Genomic DNA, 23,986 nt, shown 5'->3' on the forward strand with positions numbered 1-23,986 from the left:
TTCACATGAGTATTAGGGAATACTGGAGCCAAGGATACCAACTCTGTGGTTATCCAGCTGAGCATGGAGCCCTTCCTTTCCTTTCCACTATCTCATTATATTGGAGAGATAGTGAGACAGGTGTGCATATTTTTCTACATATAGTTTTTTGTTATTTTCATTATGGCTTTTTCATTTTTTAAAATTAAAATGCAACAATATATAATCAGAACAAGTACAATATATTGTCGAAGGCTTTCACGGCCGGAATCACTGGGGTGCTGTGTGGTTTCCGGGCTGTATGGCCGTGTTCTAGCAGCATTCTCTCCTGACGTTTCGCCTGCATCTGTGGCTGGCATCTTCAGAGGATCTGAAGGCGAAACGTCAGGAGAGAATGCTGCTAGAACAGGCCATACAGCCTGGAAACCACACAGCACCCCAGAACAAGTACAGTTTCCATTGCTTCCAAAAGAAATTCTCCCACTATCTTCTTATTCCTTTCAAAAGTTTACTACATTTTGGGGTGATCTGTATGAGGAAAAGGTTACTTAGTTCCTTATGAATTGAGCATTTCCTGCAATGCTTCTCGCCCTGCAGTGCCTTTACGGTGGGGTCTCCTCATGTTTCCTTGTTTACATGCAGGGAGGTGCCCCACTGTCTGTTGCAGGGCTTGCATAGCTTGCCTGCCCCCACTTCTGGATTGCTCCCCGATCCAACATAAGGTTTAAGATTGCCAGTTTTTTTTAGTCCTTTAAATGTTGTAACAATATTCCTTATATCGACACTGTGCAAGCTGCTATCATTGTTTTGTTTTTTTAGGGAAATGCTGGCCATTGATCTCTGCAAGGAGGGAAACAATCTAGCAATTTTCAGTCTTGCATTGGATGGGGCACCGACCCAGATGGAGTGAAACCCTGAAGCGAGGAGAAACATCAGGGCTTCCCTGCTCTCACTACCCATGCAGCTTCTGGGCTCTTCAGCAATACAAGTGGGATCATGTCAGAAATCTCTGCCCCGGAAGAAATGTACCCTTTCTGCGGGACAGAATAATCGACCTAAGTCTGATTTGGGAAATTCCTAAAGATTTTAGGATTGTGCGTGGTGAAGGAACAGTTGGTAGCATATAGTTCAGATGGGATATGATGCCACAGAGTCTGCCTTCAAAAACTGCCATTAGCTCCATTGGAATTAATCTCTGGAGTTGTAATCTCAGGAAAAATCCAGGCCCTTCATGGCACATGGCAACCTACCATCATTAGGAAAATACTCTCCCCCTTCAAGCACCTCAGATGCTATTTTGACAGTGTCCAAAAATAGTGTGTTTTGGCACCTTGCAACTTTGGAAATGTAAAAAGAAACAGAAAGAGTTTAGATTTATACCCCTCCCTTTCCCTCCTGTAAGGAGACTCCAAGAGACTCCAAGGGGCTTACAAACTTGTTCCCTTCCTCTCCCCACAATAGACGCCTTGTGAGGTAGGTGAGGCTGAGAGTGGTCCGAGAGAGAACTGTGACTAGTCCAAGATGAACCAGCAGGAATGTAGGAGTGGGGAAACAAATTATTTCACTAGATAAGAATCTGCCACTCATGTGGAGGAGCAGGGGATCAAACCTGGTCCTCCACATTAAAGTCCACCTGCTCCTAACCACTACACTATGCTGGCTCTCCATAGGGTACCTGCTGCTTTTCTCAAGGGAACCCCAAGGCTTCAAAGAAGGGGAGAGAGCAATTACTTTCCAGCTTTCTAGTCAGTTGGTTGCCTGTTGTCACAAGCTGGTACAGCAACAACTGCCATGTAACAGCAAGGGGGGCGGGGGAGAGAAGGATCAGAGAGAGGAAGGGATGTAGCCTATCATCTGATGACTTCCAGTCACAATGAGGATCATTCACTCACACTGCAATTTCCATTTGTTTTCATTATTCAAATGAATGGAATGGAGCTTTTTAAACTTTGTTTTTGCATATTCCTAATGATTGGTTCTATGTGGTGCCAAGAAAGTTGATTAATGCAGGATCCTCTGAGTAGAATTCAAACCTGACTCAAAGGAAACAAACACCATGATCTCTTCGATCTGTTGCAACTCACAGGTTATGCTGTGGGGTTCCTTGTATCTGCCATTGCTCTCAGGCTGCAGTGCCACAGCGTAACCTGAGAGTTGCAAAAACTGAAGGGACTGTTTTGCAATTAACTTTACAAACGTTTAGAAAAACACAGAAGATTTCATAACAAGCAACGACTGGGACAAAAACAAAAATCTTTATGAACATTTTCTGAAGAAGTGCTAAGGACAAAATGAGATGTTTACATCAGGAGCTCATAAAAAGTGTTAGCAATTGTAAAATGCATTTTTGTCAAAACTGATATATATTGCTAATAATGATGTATTATGGCTTGTGTAAACTACACAGGCTATTTTGTTCTGCTACAATCCTTCTTAAGGGGATATGTTTGCATTTGTTATTTTTTTGTAGAATTGTATGTATAATACACATAGGGTTGGAATGTTCACTGAGTGATGTAATACATAGGTACACTTCAGCCTTGAGTCACAGTTTTTGTCTTTTGTCATTATTATTTTGTCATTATTATTAAAAATAATGAAGACGTTATCCTCCCAGTAGGATCTCAACAGGAGGAAAAACTGAGCTTGGAGAAAGTGTTTTCAAAAGCTACAGTATAATTGTTGAATTTCAGATGGGTCAGATAGCATGGAACTCCAGAGGATTTATCTGCACAATGAACTTCCACATACTGTTTAACTCAAGGAATCCTCCTTAGTCAGGGGACATTGTACTCAAGGAGAGGAATGCCATTAAAGTTGCCTGGTCCACAATGGCTCAAGATAAAATGCTGCTATCTGCATAGTGCTTCTATCTCTTCCTGATGCCCTGCATACACACATGCACCCCGTGCTCTGATAACACAAATGGAGAGTGAAATACACTCTGCTATTTTAAACAGTATGAAAGTTCTCTCACGTAGCTGCCAGCTTACCGCCCTCTTCAAATGACTTGCATTGCATATGTTGGAAACATCTTGCTGACCACTTGCTAAATGGCAACTATGCAATTTACTGAGCTATAATAATTTTGGTTGCCTTTCTTCATATATAGGAGTCACAGTAGCTGAGAATGGATTTTCAGAAACCAATGAAAGAATCATGACAGTTGAATATGTGAAAATCATTTTGAACTTCCAAAATAAAGGCCTGGATCCTGCCACCATGCAGTGTGGCTGCCTATGGGAAGAGGAAACTGCAGGAGTTGCAGGGGAGGGGGAAGATCAGAGGTCTCCCATGGGAAAGAGGAATAGGCAAAAATCGCACCACTACTCCTACAGAAATTCTAGGCAAGATCCAAGCCATTCTAGGAAGGGCCTACTGATGCAGCCACAATCTTTAAAATGCTGTAACAGCCACTTTCATCCACTTTTTTTGAAATCTATGAAATGAAGTCTTTATAACTCACCACAGAAAATTTATATTACAAATTTCATACTGGAATCAGTTTTACGAGGAATAGAAATTTTGTAATTATAGAACTCTAAAAATCCAATCCACTATGCTACCATGGTTATAGCCAGACCTGTACTAATGAATCTCTTGGGGATCCTATTGCTTGAAAATCCAGGAATTACCTTGGTTCTAAGCCAGGGGGTCCCGACCTTTTTCAGCCTGTGGGTTCCTTTGGAATTCTGACATAGTGTGATGAAGGCAGAAACAAAATGGCTGCCACAAGATGAACAGCTAGCCACAAAATGACTGTCAAAGTCTACCTTCACACTGACAGGGAAGATCCTTGGGCTGTGGTGGCAGCTGCTGTCAAAGCAATATTTTTTTTAAAAAAAACTGAACAGCCAACCAAATCTCCCATCTGGCTCCTCCTCCTTTCTAAAAACACTTGGTGAGCACCTAGAAAGGGTTGGTGGGTGCCATGGCACCTCTGGGCACCGTACTGGGGATCCAATACAAACTGGAGAGCATGAAAAGGAATCCAAATACAAACACAACCATGATAACCTTGGTCAAAATTAAGTTGTAGTCAAAAAGATCTTAATAAAGAGTTTAATGCAACATAACAATAATTAATTGTTAATAATAATAATGCAATGTAACAACAATTTATGTGTGTTATCTTATGTTTGATAGTTGAACCCCAATGAGGCAACTGTTATGTTGCATTAAATTCTTTATTATGATCTTTTTGACTACAACTTAATTTTGACCCAGTATCACGGTTGTAATTGTATTTTGAATCTTCTGTATTTGGGGTTATACTGTATTACGAGAGTTGGACTCTGAGGCCGGTGAACAACAGTTTTAAAACATACCAATCAAGTCGATTTAAAAAATAGGTACAAAAGTTTTAAACATTATAAGAACTATATAAAAGACAAGCGTCAGCAACTAAGAATCCAATTTTAAAAACTATCTCACATGAAAGGAGGGAGGGAGGGAGTCCCTACATAGAGGTGGTAGGTAGGGGACCCTAGAACAAGAACTAGAGTAGAAGGGGGGAGGGAGGGGGGCACACATCAGCAGCCGGACACTCCAAAAGCCCGGATTTTGAATCTTCATCACCCATATAAGAGCAAAGAAATGTAGTTACTCCAGGCGAATCTACTAGTTTACTTCAAATTACAGGAATTATTTTCAGACTCAAGTTGAATTTCAGAGTAGAATGGCGCATTACATGCAAACTCACGCGAAACCTCAGCAGCATCTTCAAGGAGGAACCAATTTGGAGCAGATAAGCCCAGTGGACAGAGAATGTGCAATTCTTTTCCCACTCATTGCTTTTAGTATTTCTATTTCAGTGTATAAACTGCTTTTCCAACCACCAGGCCCTCAAACGTAGTTCACAATAAAACACTGTCCAATACATAAAACACTTCATTTAAAAACAAATTATAAAACAGGAATACAACTAGAAAAACAGCACTAATTCTGGCAGAGCATAGACATCTCAAAGGAATACAGTATTCTATTTCATTTACAAAAACAGTCAGATTTTAGAAAAGACAGCAGAATAACAGTGCAATCGTATGCAGATTTGCTTCAATCTATATTGATTTTAACTGACAGAATGAAATAATGCTATCGTATTACACTGTGTGTTTTAACTGATCTTCTAAAGAACTCAACAGTGAAGGCTTGGAACACTACCCTGGGGTGAAAGGCTCACAATACAAGTGCCACTAGCAAAACAGGACTAATTCTAGTAGAGAATAGACTTCTCAAAAGGTGAAGTACCTGAAGTAGGATCTGAGTACATGACCCTACCAAATGGGAGGGGACAAACAGTATATGTTCATAAGAACCGTACCTCTCTATTCTGCATTGGTTAGACCTCACCTGGAATATTATGTACAGTTCTGGGCACCGCAATTCACTGACAAGCTGGAACAGGTCCAGAGGAGGGCAACCAAAATGGTAAAAGATCTGGAATCCATGTTCTAAGATGAGAGACTTAAGGAGCTGGGTATGCTTAGTTTGGTGAAGAGAAGGTTAAGAGGTGGCATGATAGCTATGTTTAGATATTTGAAGGGATGTCATGTTGGTGAGGGAACAAGCTTGTTTTCTGCTGCTCCAGAGACTAGGATCAGGAGTAATGGTGAAGGAAATGGTGAAGGGGTAAAGGAAAAGAGATTCCACCTAAATATCAGGAAAAACTTCCTGACAGTAAGGGCTGTTCGACAGTGGAATGCACTACCTTAGCGTGTGCTAGACTCTCCTTCTTTGGCAGTTTTTAAAGAGAGGCTGGATGGCCATCTGTCAGGAGTGCTTTGATTGTGCGTTTCTGCAATGCAGGAGGTTGGACTTGATGGCCCTTGGGGTCTTTTCCAACTGTATGATTCTATGATTAAGATTATTGGGTTCAACTAATTAAAGCATTCAAGGGATCTCAGTCTGTTGCTAAATTACTGTTGCAGGAATACAATGCCAATATTATCAGTCAAGAAAGTAATGATAGTGTTTACTTGAGCTGTTCTTTTCCAGATATTTGCTCAGTTTCTACTTTTGTTTCCTTGACTATGTTCTTTGGGCAAAATAAAAGAAGGTTCCCAAGTTTAAAATCTGCAAGTCAGTATCTGTGCATAGCAGTCTTATGATCTCCTGCTTTTTGGACTGCCAACTATACAGTCACCTTCGCTTTAAAAATTTTTTGAAGTTTGAAGACTTTTTGTACGGTTTAGTGTTTCCTCAGTAATTCTCATTTGTAATCCTCTCTGCCCATTTGTGTCCATCTGCTTCATTTAATTGTTTTAAATGTTTATACGTGTGCATGTATCTAAAATATAGTTTTGTTTGTTGACTATCAACGAGGACCCTACATTGAGTAGTAAGATGACATACAAATGTTTTAAATAATATTAATAAATAATAAGACAACAAATATAAATGTATGTAATCTTAGTAATTCAGTATAGTTGCTATTCTGTGACATAGGCTGCGAGTGGGTCGAGAATATTTAACAGGACTGAAATTAAAGTTTTTCCCCTTACTCTTAAAAAAATGTATAAGGCAGCAGTCTGAAAATTGTATGTGTCTGTAGCCATAGTCAATCTATGATAAATAACTGGAAAATGTCCTGGAATCATCATGTCAATTGCTTTTTCGACCCTAGCCCCAGTCTGGTGGGATGCTCTATCTAGCGAGACCAGGGCCCTGTGGGACATTATGCACTTCCGCAGGGCCTGTAAGACAGAGCTGTTCCACCAGGCGCATGGTTGAGGCAGCCACAGTATCATTTAGCATCCCCCCTCTCCCTTGCTATTTTTCCATCTGGCTGTTACTGAGTTTATTTCACCCTTTATGGGATTGTTGTATCTTTACCAATTGGACAAAGTAACTGTAATTTATTTATCGGAATGTTTTAATGTTTAGATAATTTTTTTTTTAATATAGATATGTTGTAAGCTGTCCTGAGCCCGAAAGGGAAGGCGCAGACTGGTAAATCAAATAAATAAAACATACAAATAAATCACAGTTCATATTACGAACAAATTATGGATTGTTTGCTGGAAGCGTTCATTCATATTGTGAATAAGGAAGTATGGCAAGTAAACCTAAATGGTCCAATTCAGCCAGCATGGATCTGGGAGCCCCATGTTCATATCCCCACTCTGCCAAGAAGTTTGCTGGTTGACCTTGGGCCAGTCACTTTCTCTCAGGCTAATCTTCCTCAAAGGATTGCTGTTGTGAGGATGAATAGAGAAGAGGAGAACAATGATCTAGGCCGCTATGAGTCTTCATTATGAAGAAAAGTTATAAATATCTAAATAAAGAAGAGTTTGGATTTATATCCCCCATTTCTCTCCTGGAGCATAAGACTAGAGGGGCTTACAATCTCCTTGCCCTTCCCCCCTCACAACAAACACCCTGTGAGGTGCGTGGGGCTGAGAGAGCTCTGAGAAGCTGTGACTAGCCCAAGGTCACCCAGCTGGCATGTGTGGGAGTGTACAGGCTAATCTGAATTCCCCAGATAAGCCTCCAGGCGCCAGAGCGGGGAATCAAACCCGGTTCCTCCAGATTAGATACACAAGCTCTTAACCTCCTACACCACTTATTCATGTACATGAATAAGATATACAAATGCCAGTATAAAACAGATTTTAATATAATCATATTTGTTCAGTCTGACCATAGATTAGATAGGTCTATTAAAGATTGTGATCAATGTGTTATTGGGCAGTAGTATTTGACATGCAGGATGTCATCTGTCTTTTCTTCTGAAAATTCAAAGTTCTTTGTACATTATTTCTGACTCAGTAACCCTTACAAAAACCTTGTATAGTAGGATACTACTACTATCTCTAGACTACAACTGCATGAGTCCTGGATTACAGATAATGCTGTTTTAAACCATGTAAATGAGCTTAAGACTGAGGAAAGGCTTAAACTGACAAGATCCTGCATCAGACTCTTAGCAATTACACTTTTACACCAGCTCTCATTTTAACTAGATTATGTTTAAGAACCATGAGCATGATCTTTCCCCTTGCAAACAGAGTAATGAATGAGCCACTCTCTCTCACTCATTTGATGGGCCATCCGTTTGGTGAGCACACAGAGTATTTGTCTACAAAAACACATGACGGGGAAAGGGCTCCTTTGAGAGCTGTGCTTATTCCTAATAGAATGGAAATTGGAAGAGATTTGTTCCCCACATTTATTTTTTCTGCTACCAATCTTTTTTATCTTTATCCTTCCGAGTTGTTTTAAACTATTCTACAATATATTACATATTGTTTGCACTGATGTCCTAATCCTTGTTGATTTGTCACATAAACCAAAAAAGTATTTTAAAGAACTCTGTGAATAAATGAATCTTTTAAAATCCCATCACTATGTTGCAAAAGAAGCATCAAAACAATATCATTGAATGTTCTATGTCTGACATCAAGGGTGGGGAGGCAGAACAAATCGTTTTTTAATGAACAAGCATTTTAAAATAATTTTAGAATTCAGTCACAAAAATCCAATACAAAGCAAGGTTTTCTTTTAGGTTTGTTCTCCAAGAATAGCAAATTTAATTCCTAATTTTAAAAATCTACCTGAACAGTATGTTAAAAATGCTTTAAAAACAACAACAACTAGGAGCCCAATCCAAGATCTACAAACACAATAATGTTTCAATATCCTTCCCTTTTCACTGTCAAAGAAATGACCAGCAGGAGGAAAAAACTGATTAATTAATCTACTTCACTATTCCAAGCTAGCAAAAAGAACACAGTAGACTTTCATGGGCAGTACTGTACACAGAGGTTCTCACAACAAGCATAAGACTAGAGTAGAAATCACTTGGGAGAATGTTTTCCTATGCAGTAGTGACTGAAGAAAGCACAGTCCATATATAGAAACCATGAGTCTATTGCTTCTCACTAGATTGATATTTATGGCTGAATTCATGTGAGCATCATAAATCACGCTAAATATCACTTGGGAATCTTCCACCATCTCAGTTAATATGCTTTGCCACAATTCACAAATTATGTTTTCCTGAACTTAATGTAATTCCAACCACAGGGAAAAAAAGACCTACATTCTGATCTACATTGCTTCTTATCTAGACCCTACTGAAATCTCCCACAGGTATCTTTATGGCAACAAATGCAATTTAAAAAGGGGCACAATTAATTATGACCTTTCTGCTCTGTTTGGGATGGGAACAATTCATAGTTGTTGTAAGAGATTTGACAGCCCTTTTTCCGTCTCACCTTTTTTTGTTTTATTCTGTTGAAGTGACCAAAGGACCACTTCCATACACAGAGAAAAGGTCAAAATGTGAAAGAGATGTTCCCAAATGCATGCATGCTTTGGGGGTGGTGGTGGTGGATATAACACTAATTATGTGTTTCAGATGGAATGCATCTGTTCACAGCAAACCCAAAATGTGTAGGAAGGCTGAAGCATGATTAGCAGCCTCTTGCATGGCCATTAATTCATTAAAACATATTGCAGATACTTTCAAAACAGACTTTGTGCCATTCACCCCTAAATAGCTTCAGCAAAAGTATCTTAAAAGCATGTAATGCAGAATTCATGGATTTAGTCTATGACAGTGTAGCAATCAGAATGTCAGGCCAGAATCTGGGAGGCCTAGGTACAAATCACTACTCTGCCATGAAAGCTATACTCTGTTTCACATGAAGAAGTTAGTAGATTGTATATTCCTCCGCTGTAGAACAGAGCAAGCCAGACCTTCTTTGTTGCAGAATGCTCTGACTGGGTCCTAATGTCTACCTAGCTCTTGTATCAATGTTCAATAATGTACAAAATAATAGTTTTGACAAAGAACGTTGATTCTCATATTCGTACAGGGCTATATTTTATGCAGAAACATACAACTTTCTCAACTGCTGCACCTCAACTGACTGAACTAACATCTTTATGTAAAACACAGTGTAGCTTGGTCACTTTTGGTCAGACAGCCACTCTCAGCCTAGCCTAATCCCACGAGATGGCTATGAGGATAAACTGGAGAAAGGAAGAATCTTGTAAGGCTCTTTGGATCCTAATGGGGTGGGAGGAATAAAGTAAATAAATACATGTCTATATAGATATACTTTAAAAATCTGTAAGGAGAGAAATCTTTTTCTGGAAAACAAACAGGAAAGAGCCATTCATAGAAACGATAAAATCATTATGTGTACTCGCGCTAACAGTCCTGTGCTATAGTTCTGTGTTAAGCATGCCAAATTCTATTTATTTCCATTGCCTAGATACCCCACAATCTAGATAGAAACAGGATTTATTTGTTTATTTTACTTTGCATATACCACACCTTTCTTCACAATGGGGCACTAAAGTGGCTTATCTCACTAAAGTGGCTTATTGTGAGAATCAAATGGAAAAGAGGAGAACAATGTAATTTAATTTGAGAGACTATGATTGGTCCAAGGTCATCTAGAAAGCTTTCCGAGCAAAACAGAGATCTCCCACATCCTAGTCCAACACTCTAACCACTAAGACATACTAATTCTAAATTGGGTGTTAAGTAGCTTGCCATAGTTTATACCCATCAGGATTTTATTTATATTTTAATCATTCACTTTTCCCGTTCAACAACTGACTAAAAAGTAATGAACTCTTAAATGCAGTTCACATTTCTTAATAGCTACTGTAGATATACATACAAACTGCAAATAGTTCTGTTAAGGATGTACAGGCCGTTACCTTTAAATATTTAGAATATGTTTCTAGAAGTTACTCAAAACAGCATGACAACTATCATCTTTAACAAGAAACTTATATAATAGACAGCATGTTTGTCCACAGCTAGTCGCAAAATATGCCCTTAATATGTTCACTCTGCCTCACAAAGGGCAAAACAACCATCAATACAGGATTAAAAATGGCACAAGTCAATTCCTCTTAACTTAAAAAATGTCAATCACCACTCTTGCCCCCAGAGCTCCATTTAAACGGCAGTGTTCCAACCTCTATTATATCAGTCTTTCTCCAAACACTGTCCTTCAACACACTAACCAAAGAATTTCTTATGCTACCTAAAATATAATACATGCCTAAAATATAATACTACATAGTATTATTAATATATATGTCATAGACTGACAACAAATAGAAACTGTAGTGCAACAGTTCTGCAAATAGTGTAATTAAAAAAACACAGTTACTAAAATTATTAGAAATTTCTGATATTCACAAATTTATGTAAAATATAACAGAAGACAACATTGGTGGTAGAAAGTGACATCAAGTCACAGCAAATTTAGGATGACCTCACAGGATTTTCCAAGGTTACAGACTTCAGAGGTGGTTTGCCATTGCATGCATCTGCATCACAACCCTAGATTTTCTTGGTGGTCTCCCATCCAACTACTAACCTGGCCCTGATAGCGTCCAAGATATGACAAAATCGGGTTAATCTGGGACATTCAGGTCAGGGCAACATTACAATATGAAATACTAAGCTAGCAAATATACACCTGAAACCATTAGTGAAAACATATACAACATACCAAGCAGGTACAGGTACAATATACCAAGCCATGGGCCCTTGAGAATCTTAGGATAAGAAAGGATGCAAGATTAATTCTGCCTCAAAAGGATATGAGGTTAAATTCTTCCAGTATCAAAAGCTGGGAACTATACTTATTATTATTCATAACAATAGTCGCAATAGTAAGTATAATAAATATAACTGAGTTCAGTTCAAAGAATTTTGGCTAGAATTGGGGCATAAGTGCTTCAAATTCTTAATCCAATCCTAAACATATTTACTTGAAAAAAATCTGATTGACATTAATGTGACATATTTCCAAGAAAAATTGCTTAGTTTTACAGTTGTGCAATCCTATACCTGTTTTCTTGGAAATAAAATCCACTTCATTCAAAGCAGCTTATTGTCAAGAAAGTATAAATAGGCTTGTACTCTTTAGCTAAAGTCCTAGTTGCTCTTTTCATGGTGTAAGGCTCACTCACTTCTGAATAAAACACTGTTAGACTTGCATTGTCAGTTACCACTGGAATAATCTGTTCACAGTTTACATACATAATCCAGCACATAAATGAAGGATGTTAGTAAAAATCACTAGTAACTTGGAAGGTATATAGAGGAATAAATGAATAGGAGTATAAACAGACCTCCCATTTCCCCCAATGTGCTGTCAAACTGCTTACTTGTATCCCCATATGTGGAGAAGGAGAAACATATGGATACTGTACGTGCAATGCACAATACCCTATAGATACAGTTTATTTCAAAACATTTTCAAAACTTATAAATTACTAAAATATGACAAGATGACAGAATGAGAGACACTACCTGTTACAATTCCTACTCGATAAAATCTTGCATCGGGATTTTTAAAAAAGTCCCATTTGAATCACAACAAACTTCATTCCAAGTCAACAACAGACAACCGTTATTTAGAGTTAGCAGAATGAAATTTGGGAACATTAATGTAATTATTTGCAGATCCGCCCACTTGTTTCAGAAGGCTTATGTGTCACTAAATGCAAATTACTGAAATTTAACAGACCATGGAACTGAACGACTTGTGTATCACATTACATATTTTTTTAAAAATATTATATCATGAGCCAACACAAATTACACAAACACTGAGAAACGTTCAGTTGGCCAGGGCCGTGCTACCACCAAGCTACCAGGAGTCAAAAGCTGTTAAAGTTTCAGCATGCCCAAAGATTTGCATATGCACAACAGAGTTTTAATTTTTTTCTTTCAACTTTTTTTCTTTGAACTTCAGTTTGCCACGCCACAATTACAAAATGCTTCAAAATTTTCTTCATTTAAAAACATGGTTGGACATATTATGGTTGGACATTACACTGCTATTTTCAAGGCCCTTTTGGTTCATGGAATCAGGTGCAATGTTCTTTTGCATTCTGACCACTGAAATTTTATTTGACACTCAAGTTTTATTTGGTGCACAACACAAACAACTGAACATACTGTCACAAAAGAAGGCACTAGCTCCAAAAAGGAAAACCAATACTGCAATAGTGTACAGAGCTATGACTAAAAGAAGCCACCTTCAGTGCCCAAAACCTGAGAACACAGCGGTCAAAATACTGACTTGCTTTTGTTCCAATTAAATATAATTTTTCATCTATCTTTTATGAACTTATTTCATATGAATACAAACAACTGTACAACCGTGAACAGTTACTCCAGTCTAATCCCATTGGTTCCAGTACTTTAGAATGGAGTAACTGACCAGGATTGTCATGTAAAGTAACTTCAAGGAATATGACACATTCCAAACCTCTGCTCTTTTCAAAGAGAAGCCAGATCCACAACTGATTTTGCAACATCAACCTTGATTTCCATGGTTAACCAAGTTCTACCTGCTGTTTCCAGAAGAGTTTTAAGTTTTACACCAGCAATTTCATACAAATTCTTTGCCATGCAAGAATGATGTTGTGAAATCCCCATATGTGAATGTGACCCCTAAAAAAGTCATGGTTACCAATGTGTACATCTGCAAAATAAAACTTAACATAATTGAAAGTTATATCGTTCACTGGATCTGATTTTAAGTATCAGTTTTTCATTTTGTCAGTCGAGGAACCACATCAGCTACCTGCAACTATATTGTTCAAACAGTTTTTCTGAACAGCTAAACAGCTATTTAAAAGCTGTTTCTTGAACCTTCACATTGGAAGATTAACCAAAGCATCAGAAATTCAAAAGGACAAAAGGAACTGTTCCTTCTCCAACACTTTTCTCCCAACAGTGCAAGAAGGCAGAAGATGCTCCCCTATCAATCTACAAAATAAATTTGGGGGAGACAAAAACAACAATCACCTTCCAGATCTCCCAGGAGTTGCAAACCAGTTAACGTATTTACTGTAAGGTAACAAAAGAAACACTAAACGCTCTATTTTTGCTTAAAGAAAAGTTAATATTTAACGTCAAACTCATCCAATGCAGATCTTCTTTGTTGACAAATTCACCTGATAATATATATTTTAAAAATTTAGTCACAAATGATTAAGGGTTTGATCTTTCTTCTAGCTGTCCTCATAAGAACACAATAGTGCATATATGCAAGAAAAGAAAGAATATTCAGAAGCCATGCACATTATTTTAAATATAAAGGATGCTCAAAAATCCTACCTCACCATCACCTAGACATGCTACTCTGAAAATGCCATCTTCAGAAAAACTGACAGATTATCTTAAAAGTAAATATATTACACTATTTATTCACACTGGTTTTTATCAATATACTGTAGCAACTAATTTTAACAGCTTAATTACTCCACAAAACTAAATTCATCAGGATTCTTAGAACGTAAGACAAGCCACACTGGATCGGCCCAAGGCCCATCATGTCCAGAAGTCTGTTCACACAGTGGCCAACCCGGTGCCTCTAGTAAACCCAAAAACAAGATGACTGCAGCAGCATTATCCTGCCTGTGTTCAACAGCACCTAGTAGGCATGCTCCTCTGAAACTGAAGAAAATAGGCATTACAACTAGTATCCATTTTGACTGGTAGCCATGGATAACCCTATCCACCATGAACATGTCCAATCCCTTCTTAATGCCTTCCATTGGCAGTTCTTGATTGCTTTTCATTATATAATATTCCAAATAGATTCCAGAACAGAAAATACTTCCTATAAAAAGAGCACAATTCAATAAGACAATACACCAATACATGTTGTTTTTTAAAATGTGATGTGAAGGAACAGAAAAAGCAAGGGGAGAGAAGACTTGGAAATCTTACCTGGGTGTAGTCAAAGTCAGAAAGTGGGGCTATACTCTTAATATAATCTGCTCGGAACTGGTTTTCTTGGTTGGCCAGTGGAACAGGAGGTATCAAGGTGCTCATTGCTGAAACTATAGTCTAGAATAAGAAAAAAACACAAGAACAAGACACATTAATATGCGTAAACACAGGATCATTGAAGAGGACCCAGTTATCTGAAAAAAACAATAGGATTTTCTTGGCATGCCATCCTAATCACTAAATATACACAATTTAAGTTCAGCAAAAAATACATATATTCTTACCACAATTGCATCTTTAACATTTTTCCGAATATCCAAGATTTTCTGTTTCTTTTCTCTGCATTGAAACAACAATAAAAAAACTTGAGTGTTCTTCTACCATTAATACTCTAAAACTCAATAATACCCCATTTTATCCTCACCATTATTACCCCCTTTCACAATGGAACATTACACACATAAGTTTAATTAAAATAAATTATTTTTATTTCTTTCGAGTGACACATGGCAACTGTCTATGTTTAAAGCTTTGGAAAGGGGGAGGAAGACTACCGGGCATTTGCTCATACTGCAAACTGAATTTAATCCCAAATATTTCAGCATATTCATCAATAAACTACTGTCATTAATATGCTGCTTAATTGGTTTGGAGATAAATAATATAGCCCATGAACACTTCAGAATGGATTTTATTCCCAGTACTTCTTTATTATTTGAGTGCTTCCAATCTCTGCATGAACTGACAGGTATCTTTAATGTTAGATACACAGACAACATTTAATTATTTGCTGCTATAAGAAATAGTCGCCATGTTGAAGCCACACAAGGCCCTATTAAGCACTGCAGTAGCAAGTGTAAAAATACAGTAAAAAGAACAGACAAGGAGAGAATACAAATGAATGTTTTCTTTGATACACATTAATACTTATTATTTACAGTGTCAGGGTTGGCAGTAAATCACAAATGAACAACATGTGAAATACTAAAATAAATTATCTGGCTTAGTGTAAAGGTGATTTAAATGTATGTATTTAAAAAACACAGGAAGCATCAATAATTCTTACTCTGAATTAAATCCATTTACATGCAAGATCCTCATTTGCTTGACAATAGTGCTTTTCCCTGACTCACCAGCCCCTGAAAAAAAAGAGAGAAACGTGTGATGTATACACTTGGGGAGCAGGAAAAGGGGGAAGACAGATTGAAAGCACCCTTCTTCCCCAGAAACGTTCACACACATGCCCAGGACAATCCGTGCATTCAGCAAACACGGCTCAATAAAAGCGATCGGCATTCCTATCGTGTTGCACCCAAACAGCACAGCTCCCCTCTATCATAATCTGCCGGCCATGGGAAACTGAATTGCACCACTGCACTCTCGTCCCCCTCCCCGCCAAAGCCCTCCTTCCTTACCCAGCAGAAGCAAACGGTGTGTGGCTTTATAAGCCAATCTCTCTTTCTGCAACTGCTTCTCTATTTTTTTGTTGGCTTCTCGCTGTGCTTTCTCATCAATACGCTGATCCTCCGTTTTGCTGTTGCCCAAACACCCCATTGCTGTCACTTAGGGTGGGTATCAGACTGCACGGTTTAGGTGCAATTCTCTTTCTCAGGAAAAAAAAATTAACAGCTGATATTTATATCCCCCTGATGGTATCTCTCCTCTTTCTTCCCTGCTCAAATAAAATGGTCTCTGGTCGTTTTCTGATCACAGTTGTTTTTTTCCTTCTCCCGCAAAGAGATGCAAAGAGCTTCCGGAAGAGGTAAGGGTTTAAAAGAACAAAAATCTGTACAAAATGCCCTAATGCACAGTGAAAAGAGAGAAGGGCTTCTCCTGGAAACCAGCCGAGCGCAGTCTTCCTTTTGCTGCTGCTGCCGCCGCCGCCGCCGCCGCGCGCACACACACAAACACACACACACATTTACAATCCCTATATTTCTCTGTAAAGGGCTATTTTTGTCTCTCAAACTCAGCACTGCCTCTTTCTGTGAGACCAGGAAACAGTCGAACTACAAACGCTGCAGAGGGAGGGGGAGAGCTGGACTTACTTGGATTCCTGAATTCACACAATTAATTCCTAAATAGAAGGTTTGGAATATAGAAGGAGGAAATAAACCTGGATGTGCCCATTTATTTTTTAAAAATCATTCTAACATATGAAGAACTGCAGATGTGGTTGTTCAAAAAATTATGAATTTGATATCTGAATCGGATCGCTAAAATTCTAATGCACAGAGAAAACATATCCTGTCAAATCCAGCCTCCCACATTTTTTCAAGCCTCAGATTATTTTAAAAATAGTCCTTGCAGAAAAGTGGATTGTGTGATAGGTGCTCACTGTATCCTTTCATGCTGAATTTGCTGTCTCAATTATTAGTGGGGTCTATAATCTGAAACAGCATGTGGATTTCCACCAGATCTCAAAACCGCCTAAATCACACATCAAATACTGGCCAATTATACATATTTAATTAACAACCATTTTCTACTTCTACAGGTATTCTACATACATTAATTCTATCAATATCATTTTTCAAATCTATAGTTAAAAACAATTTGTGGATTTCTCCCTAGATCAGATCAGAAATGAACTCTATTCTCCTGTGTTTGGGGTCCCTTACCATCTATGGGACCTCCCCCCCCCCCCTTGGGACGGTTTTTAAATAAGGGTTTTATTGCTGACGCCGTTTTATTATATTGGCCGCTGTATTTATTTTAATGGGCTTTTAATTGTATATGTTATATATTTATGTTGTTCACCACCCAGAGCCCTTCGGGGGTAGGGCGTTATATAAAACTCAATAATAAAATAAATAAATAAAGCTGGAAATCTCAATTTTCTCTCTCCCTTTTTTTTTTCGCAGGAGATAATGGCAGTGATTTCAACAACCCATGCTTCAGGAAAAGAGTATTTTCAGCACTGAAAGCCAGCATGGTATAGTGGTTAGAGTGCTAGACTAGATCCAGATCCCCACTCTGCCATGGAACAGGCACACATTTTCAGCCTAGCCTACCTCACTGGGTTGTTGGGAGGCTAAAATGGAGGAGTGGATAATGATGTAATCCCTACTGGGGAGAAAGCTGGGGAATGAATAAAGTAAATAAATTAAGCATATGAACAAAGCCCAACGTTTTAGGAAACCATGCAATTTACAAACTGCCTGACCCAGATTACTGAAGAATTAATCTGCCACACAAAAATACATTTAACAGTGATATGCTTCATTCCATTCCATTCACCTTTGAGTAGCTTTTAGCTCTAAACCAATACCTGTATAATCAAAGAGCAAGCATATTTTCCAATAGATACTCTCATCAACCAGTACTGGAATAACTTTTGACTGAGCAAAATCCTGTGCTCCTTTCACCTTGACCTCTACTCAAAAGTCTAACCTAATCAAGAATGATTCTATACTACCCAAAATATATCCATTCTTGCAGCTAAGGATTTCCACCTCCAGATGGAGTCTGGAGTTTCCCCAGAATTTCCAATAATGTAAAAACTACAAAGAAGCAGCAGCAGCTTCAGAGGCTGGACTTTATGGAGCTGCATCCCTGCTGAGCTCCCCGTTGATGCAGTGCCAACAGGGCGGTGGGTGATGCCCCAGGCGGTGCCGCAGTGGGGGCATGGCCAAGTCGCAGTGGGGGCGTACCGGGGGGGTTTGGGGAGGCGTTTTTGGGGGCGGGCGCTGCGGCGGCAGGGGCACAGGGCGCACACGTGCCCTGGGTGCAGTTTCCCCTCACTCAGCCCCTGGAGCTCCCCTCCCTCCCCAAATGCTGTTCTCCGCAGGCTCTGCCTCCAAATCCCCAGGAATTTCCCAAATCAGAGTTGGCAACCCTAGTGGAGTTGCGGAAGCAGCACACATTTCAGTTCAAGCAAGATCATATAGACACATATTAAAAACCACACTTTGTATAAAAATCATGGCGCTCAGACACTACTAACCAAACACAACCACAGATTATTGGATCATGTTCTAAAGAGTATATTACTGCACATAGTATATGCTAACAGCCCAATCCAAAGGGGGGGGGGGATGATAGTAAAGTAGTGGCAGGGGACAGTACTGGCAGAATATCCACGCTGCCTCCAATGGGTTTCCAGCAATGCAAGAAGCAGAAATTTTTTTTAAAGGCTGATTCCACACGGGCCAAAACAGCAGTGTGAAAATGGTGTGAAAACAGTATAAACCCTTTTACACCATTTTAAACCATTTAAAACCATTTTCACACCATTTTCACACTGCTGTTTTTGGCCCATGTGGAATCAGCCTAAGTCTGGCTACCTGAAAAATCCTATTGGGAAGTACCAGCATCCACACCTAACAACTTCGCTACCACCAGTTAGAATTTCTTTAAAGTTCCTAATGGGGTTGGGATGCAGAGTGTGGAAAAGGGCATATAGATAGAAACAGTAGGACCGCTTGGTTTCCTATTTGAAGTTGCAAATCCATCAATATTCATTTGATATGTCTGCTATGCAGGCTGCCACAGCTGTGGAAAAGAAGTGTCATGACACAGTAAGTAGGATTGGCTGTGACTATAGTTTGTCTCAGATAAAATGCTAATATGGTCAGTTGAGGTGCAGCAGTTGAAAAAATTGTATGCTTCCACATTAGAATATAGTCCTGAACAAATATAAGAATTATCATTTATTTTTGTGCTTTGCTTTTGCACATTATTGAACGTGATGCTTTGATACTAGAGTATTTATAGTTCATTGAATGACTATCACCAAACTTCCAAATGGATGGGGGGAGCAGAACTAGGTAGCTCTAAGACCCAAGCAGAGCTTTCTACAACAAAGAAAGTCTGGCATATTGAGTTCTGTGGTGGAGGAATATATAATCTAACATCTTTTTGTGAGAAAGAGTATGAGCACAATCACTTTAGCTATATCTCAACCAGTTATGCTAAAAAGGTCTCATCATGAAACAAAGTTCAAATGCATAATCAGCATGTCCAGTTCTACTATGCCAACAATTATCTTGCACACTGCCACAGACTTGACCTACCCGACAGGGAGTCAGATGTCACTGCTACTTAAATCAGAAGATATTGGCAAACAGGTTATCTTAGACAAGATCCAATTTTAACCCTCCCCAGAAATAGCATAAGCTAAAAACCATCTCCCATTTTCCCATAAACTTTTCTGATTTCATACTTGAGCAAACCACTGAAATGTTCCTGGTGTGAGTGCTTCAACAACTCACAAGATTCTACCCCAGATTTTCACTTTCCTGTTCTCTACTTCTTGACCAGGTGCTCGGGAGTAGCAACAGCAGAAGGCCATTGCGTTCACATCCTGCAAGTGAGCTCCCAAAGGTATCTGGTGGGCCACTGCGAGTAGCAGAGTGCTGGACTAGATGGACTCTGGTCTGATCCAGCAGGCTCTTTCTTATGTTCTCATGTTCTTAGTACACCAGTGTGAATGTTTTTCTGGGATAGAAATTGGCTTGGACATAACACTCACCCAAGCTGTTGCTGATGGGGAAAACTTCACAGAGAGACAAGAGGCTTGAGGCAAACTCCACAGAGACACAAGATGATTTTCTTTCAAGGATAACAATAGTAACATTTATTTAATGCAACTCAAGCTCAACGGGTACCACAAGACTGACATTTTTAAAACTGCACATGTAAGAAACCTCTTCCTGTGGGGCTGCCAACTTCACCTTAGGAAATTCTGGATATGTGGGCGGGGGGGGGGGGGCCCTGTAAAGGACAGAGTTTGGGGAGTGAGTTTAACCGGCATGTGTTGCTGTAGAGACCCCTCTTTAAAGCTGCCATTTCCTCCAGAAGAGATCTTTGTACTCAAGCCATCAACTGTAATTCTGGAAGAACTTCAGCCTCCATCTGTAGGTTTGCAACTCTATTTTCCTGGCAGGCTTAAGCAGAATTATTATATTGGACACAGGGTTACAAACAGCCATACCTACTACAATTCAGTAACACTTCACACTCAGTTGCCCAGACGGTGTAAGAGGATTTAATGAAAACTCTTTTTCCCCCTTTATGCACTGGTCTGTATCCAGTGGTGGGATTCAGCAGGTTCGCACCACTTCGGCAGAACCGGTTGTTAAAATGGTGCTGGTAAGCAACCAGTTGTTGAATTATTTGAATTCCACCATTGGAACCGGTTGTTAAATTATTTGAATCCCACCACTGTCTGCATCCATCTGTACTGCTAGAGACTAGCTCCTCCAACTAATTCTTCTCTCCAGCTCCCAGCACACACTTATCAGCTGCCATAATTGACTGCTTCTCAGTGCCCATCTTTAATTGGTTTGTTAGAGCTCTGATCTCATTGGCTCCCGTGTTGCTGGGCTGTTTTTACTCTTACATCTGTCACAAGCATAAACAAATACATTTAATTCTTAGCATGGCTGCAAAAATCTGATCAAAAAATATGCACAATAGGGCCATGCACAGACAGGGGAGATATTTCTGCAAACCCGGGGAACAGCCGGGTTTACAAAAGAATCTTTAAACAGAGCACGGGAAAGTGAAAAAAAAAAGTTTGTCAAAGCTGAGATCTCATGTAATTATCTCTTGTGAAATATTGTGAGATATCCTGAAATTACCCCAGAGCAGAGGGGTGAGAGTAAAGGTAGATTAGGGGGAAGGAGGAAAGAAAAATGGGTAAAAAGAAGAGGAAATGGAGGCTAAAAAGTGGGAAAGGAGCAGGGCACGGATAAATGGGGCGGGGGCGGGGGCGGGGGCGGGGGGGTAGGAAGGACTGGAGTGAAGCAGATTGGGAAATTGAAAAGAGTAAGTAGGAAGGAAGGAAGCAGGAAGGAAGAAAAGGGGAGAGTCTGCAGGGGCTGAGTGGAAACCAAAGAGCGATGGCTGACAGCTAGCTAGCTAGTGATCTGAGCACAGAGGGAGGGCAGTAAACGGTAGGTAGGTGGGTAAGTAGAAGAGAAGGAAGAAGGGGAAAGGGTGAGGCTGTGGCAGCTGCAAAGGGGAATGGAGGAGAGACAGCAGAAATAGCATGGGGAGGAGAACCAAGTCTCTGAGACCTCATAGATTCTCTGCTTGTTGTTCAAGTTGCTGGCTTTCATTATTGTGAAGAAAGTCTGCCCAGTAAAAGTCATGATGTCACCCGATGCTCAGTAATGGGTCAGTAATGACCCACGGTTTGCACAGGGGACAATCTTTACCTTTATTCCATATAGACTCATGTCACCTTTAAAATGACAGGGCTGTAAATAATGGAATACCAGTGGTCTGATACCTTACCCATTTAGGTAGTTGCATGATCATAAATACCAGTGTTAGCATCAGTAACATTGGTTCTATCCATCTGACTGAGAGAGCAGGGCCATATCTCACTTTAATATTAAAAGGATGCAGCTGTTCAACCCACTAGTCTTCCTGTGAGTCACTGAACAACACCCATTTCCTGGCTCTTCTGTTGCTGCTTCTATTAAGTTTGAAAGGTCAGAGCCAGATCTAACTTCAGCTTCAAAAAGGCTGATACTGTCTTTGACCTTGTCACTGATCCTTTGAGGTCCTTAGAAGGAACTCTTGGAGAGGCCACCATAGCCCTGGTTGGAGACTGCCTGCTCTGCATCCAGTTGTACCACATAGAACTGTAAGGCTGAGGAAGAAGACTTCAAATGATATCATCTGATCCTGAAACCATTTTCCATTAGTTGACCTAATTATTCCATGGCACTGAGAACCACTCTAATAGGGAGACACTATAGTATAGTGCAGTGATGGCGAACCTTTTTGAGACCAATTGCCCAAATTGCAACCCAAAACCCACTTATTTATCGCAAAGTGCCAACATGGCAATGTAACCTGAATACTGAGGTTTTAGTTTAGGAAAAACGGTTGGCTCCGAGGCGTGTGTTACTCAGGAGTAAGCTTGGTGGTAGTCGGTGGCTTTGCTTTGAAGCAACCGTGCAACTCTTCCAACGGGTGAATCACGATCCTAGGAGGGTTTACTCAGAAGCAAGCCCCATTGCCAGCAACCAAGCTTACTCCCAGGTAAAGGATCATGCTTTAGTTCTTCACATGAAAATCACTGGCGTTTAACAACGCTTAACAGGGTTACCTACACTGCTTCCCCAAAACTGGGTCTTAGGTTTAATGCTAATAATCGAGCCCAGCAGCCCAGGCCAGACTAGATGTGTGTGTGGGGGGGCATAGGTTCGCCACCACTGGTATAGTGATTAACAGTGGTGGACTCTAATCTGGAGAACTGGGTTTGATTCCCTGCTCCTACACATGAAGACCTTAGGCTAGTTACAGTTCTGAAGGTGTCTTCTTTTGGGGAGCGGAAGGGAAGGTGACTGTAAGCTGCTTTGAGACTCCTTAAGGGCAGAGAAAAAAGCAGGGTATAAAAGCCAACTCTTCTTCAAATGGAACAGCTTGTCTATCTAGGCTCTGCTACTGCTGCTTTGGAGGGAGGATTCTATGGCATTAGATCCTGCCGAGGTCTCTTCCCCCCGCCCCCCCCCCCCAAACCCTTCCCCCCTCAGAATATACCACAAAATCCCCAAAACATTTTCCAACCTGGAGCTTGCAACCCTAGGATTAACCCCAGTGAGTCCTCCCTCAAAAGCCAAAATAGGTCTGGAAAGGGCCCTGTCCCCTCCCACTGCCTTTTACTCACAGAAACTAAAGCCTGGAATGATGTGGCTGCAGTTGCACCTTCAAAAAATGGTGCCTGGGGCAAGTTCTAAAATAGCGCCCCCTGCCCCCCCAAATTGATGGGTGTGGTGGGCAGGCTGGGTGAGCAGCAAGTGGGTGGGCATCGAGTGGGCTCGGCAAGCAGGCATAGTGGGTGGGGCATGGGGGAGGGGGAGGGCAGCCACATGAGCCTCACAAGTGGTGCCTGGGGCATTACCCCCCTCTGTTCCCTCTCCAGATATGCCTAGAAGCAGCCACTAAGCAACAACCTAGCAACAAGTCAAGGGCATTTCCTACTACTCAAGTTGGGTCATGAGTGTTTTGAAAACAGACTCAAAACGAGCACTGCTGGCTGTCTCACAGCAAACTGCTGCAATGGGAAGCCTGTATATCTTTTACTTATTTTGCTTTCCTTTGCATGAAGTCTGCAACTCAGGTCTGAGCAAGATGACCAAGGTTACTCCCAGAAGACCCACGGGTGGTAATTAAAGAGTCACATGTGGCTCCTGAGCCACAGAATTTCACTGTACCAGAAGGTAATGTTTCTCTGAATATAAGTCCTTGTGTATCCAGGTCTCAGTACATATCTGCTGTGACTTCTGTATCCAAAATCTAATTCTGTTTTCTTACACCCTCTTG

The 23,986-nt window shown here is 40.1% G+C and overlaps 1 protein-coding gene across 2 annotated transcripts in view; it reads right to left on the reverse strand.

Moving 5' to 3' along the window:
• Positions 1 to 23,986, reverse strand: part of GNAL (G protein subunit alpha L) — a 156,336-nt gene that overhangs the window by 86,725 nt on the left and 45,625 nt on the right. Inside the window, exons 1-4 of one of the 2 annotated variants that reach the window (XM_048507208.1) lie at positions 16,120 to 16,586; positions 15,771 to 15,843; positions 14,989 to 15,043; positions 14,702 to 14,821 (exon numbers count right to left, since the gene is read on the reverse strand). In XM_048507208.1, coding sequence (XP_048363165.1) covers positions 14,702 to 14,821; positions 14,989 to 15,043; positions 15,771 to 15,843; positions 16,120 to 16,258 — 387 coding nt within the window. In that variant the 5' untranslated portion in view covers positions 16,259 to 16,586. Of the gene's footprint in view, positions 1 to 14,701; positions 14,822 to 14,988; positions 15,044 to 15,770; positions 15,844 to 16,119; positions 16,587 to 23,986 lie in introns of those variants that run through there. The other variant, XM_048507207.1, reaches the window with a different exon arrangement.

This window comes from Sphaerodactylus townsendi, linkage group LG09 (genome assembly GCF_021028975.2).
Source record: "Sphaerodactylus townsendi isolate TG3544 linkage group LG09, MPM_Stown_v2.3, whole genome shotgun sequence".
Classification (NCBI taxonomy): domain Eukaryota; kingdom Metazoa; phylum Chordata; class Lepidosauria; order Squamata; family Sphaerodactylidae; genus Sphaerodactylus; species Sphaerodactylus townsendi.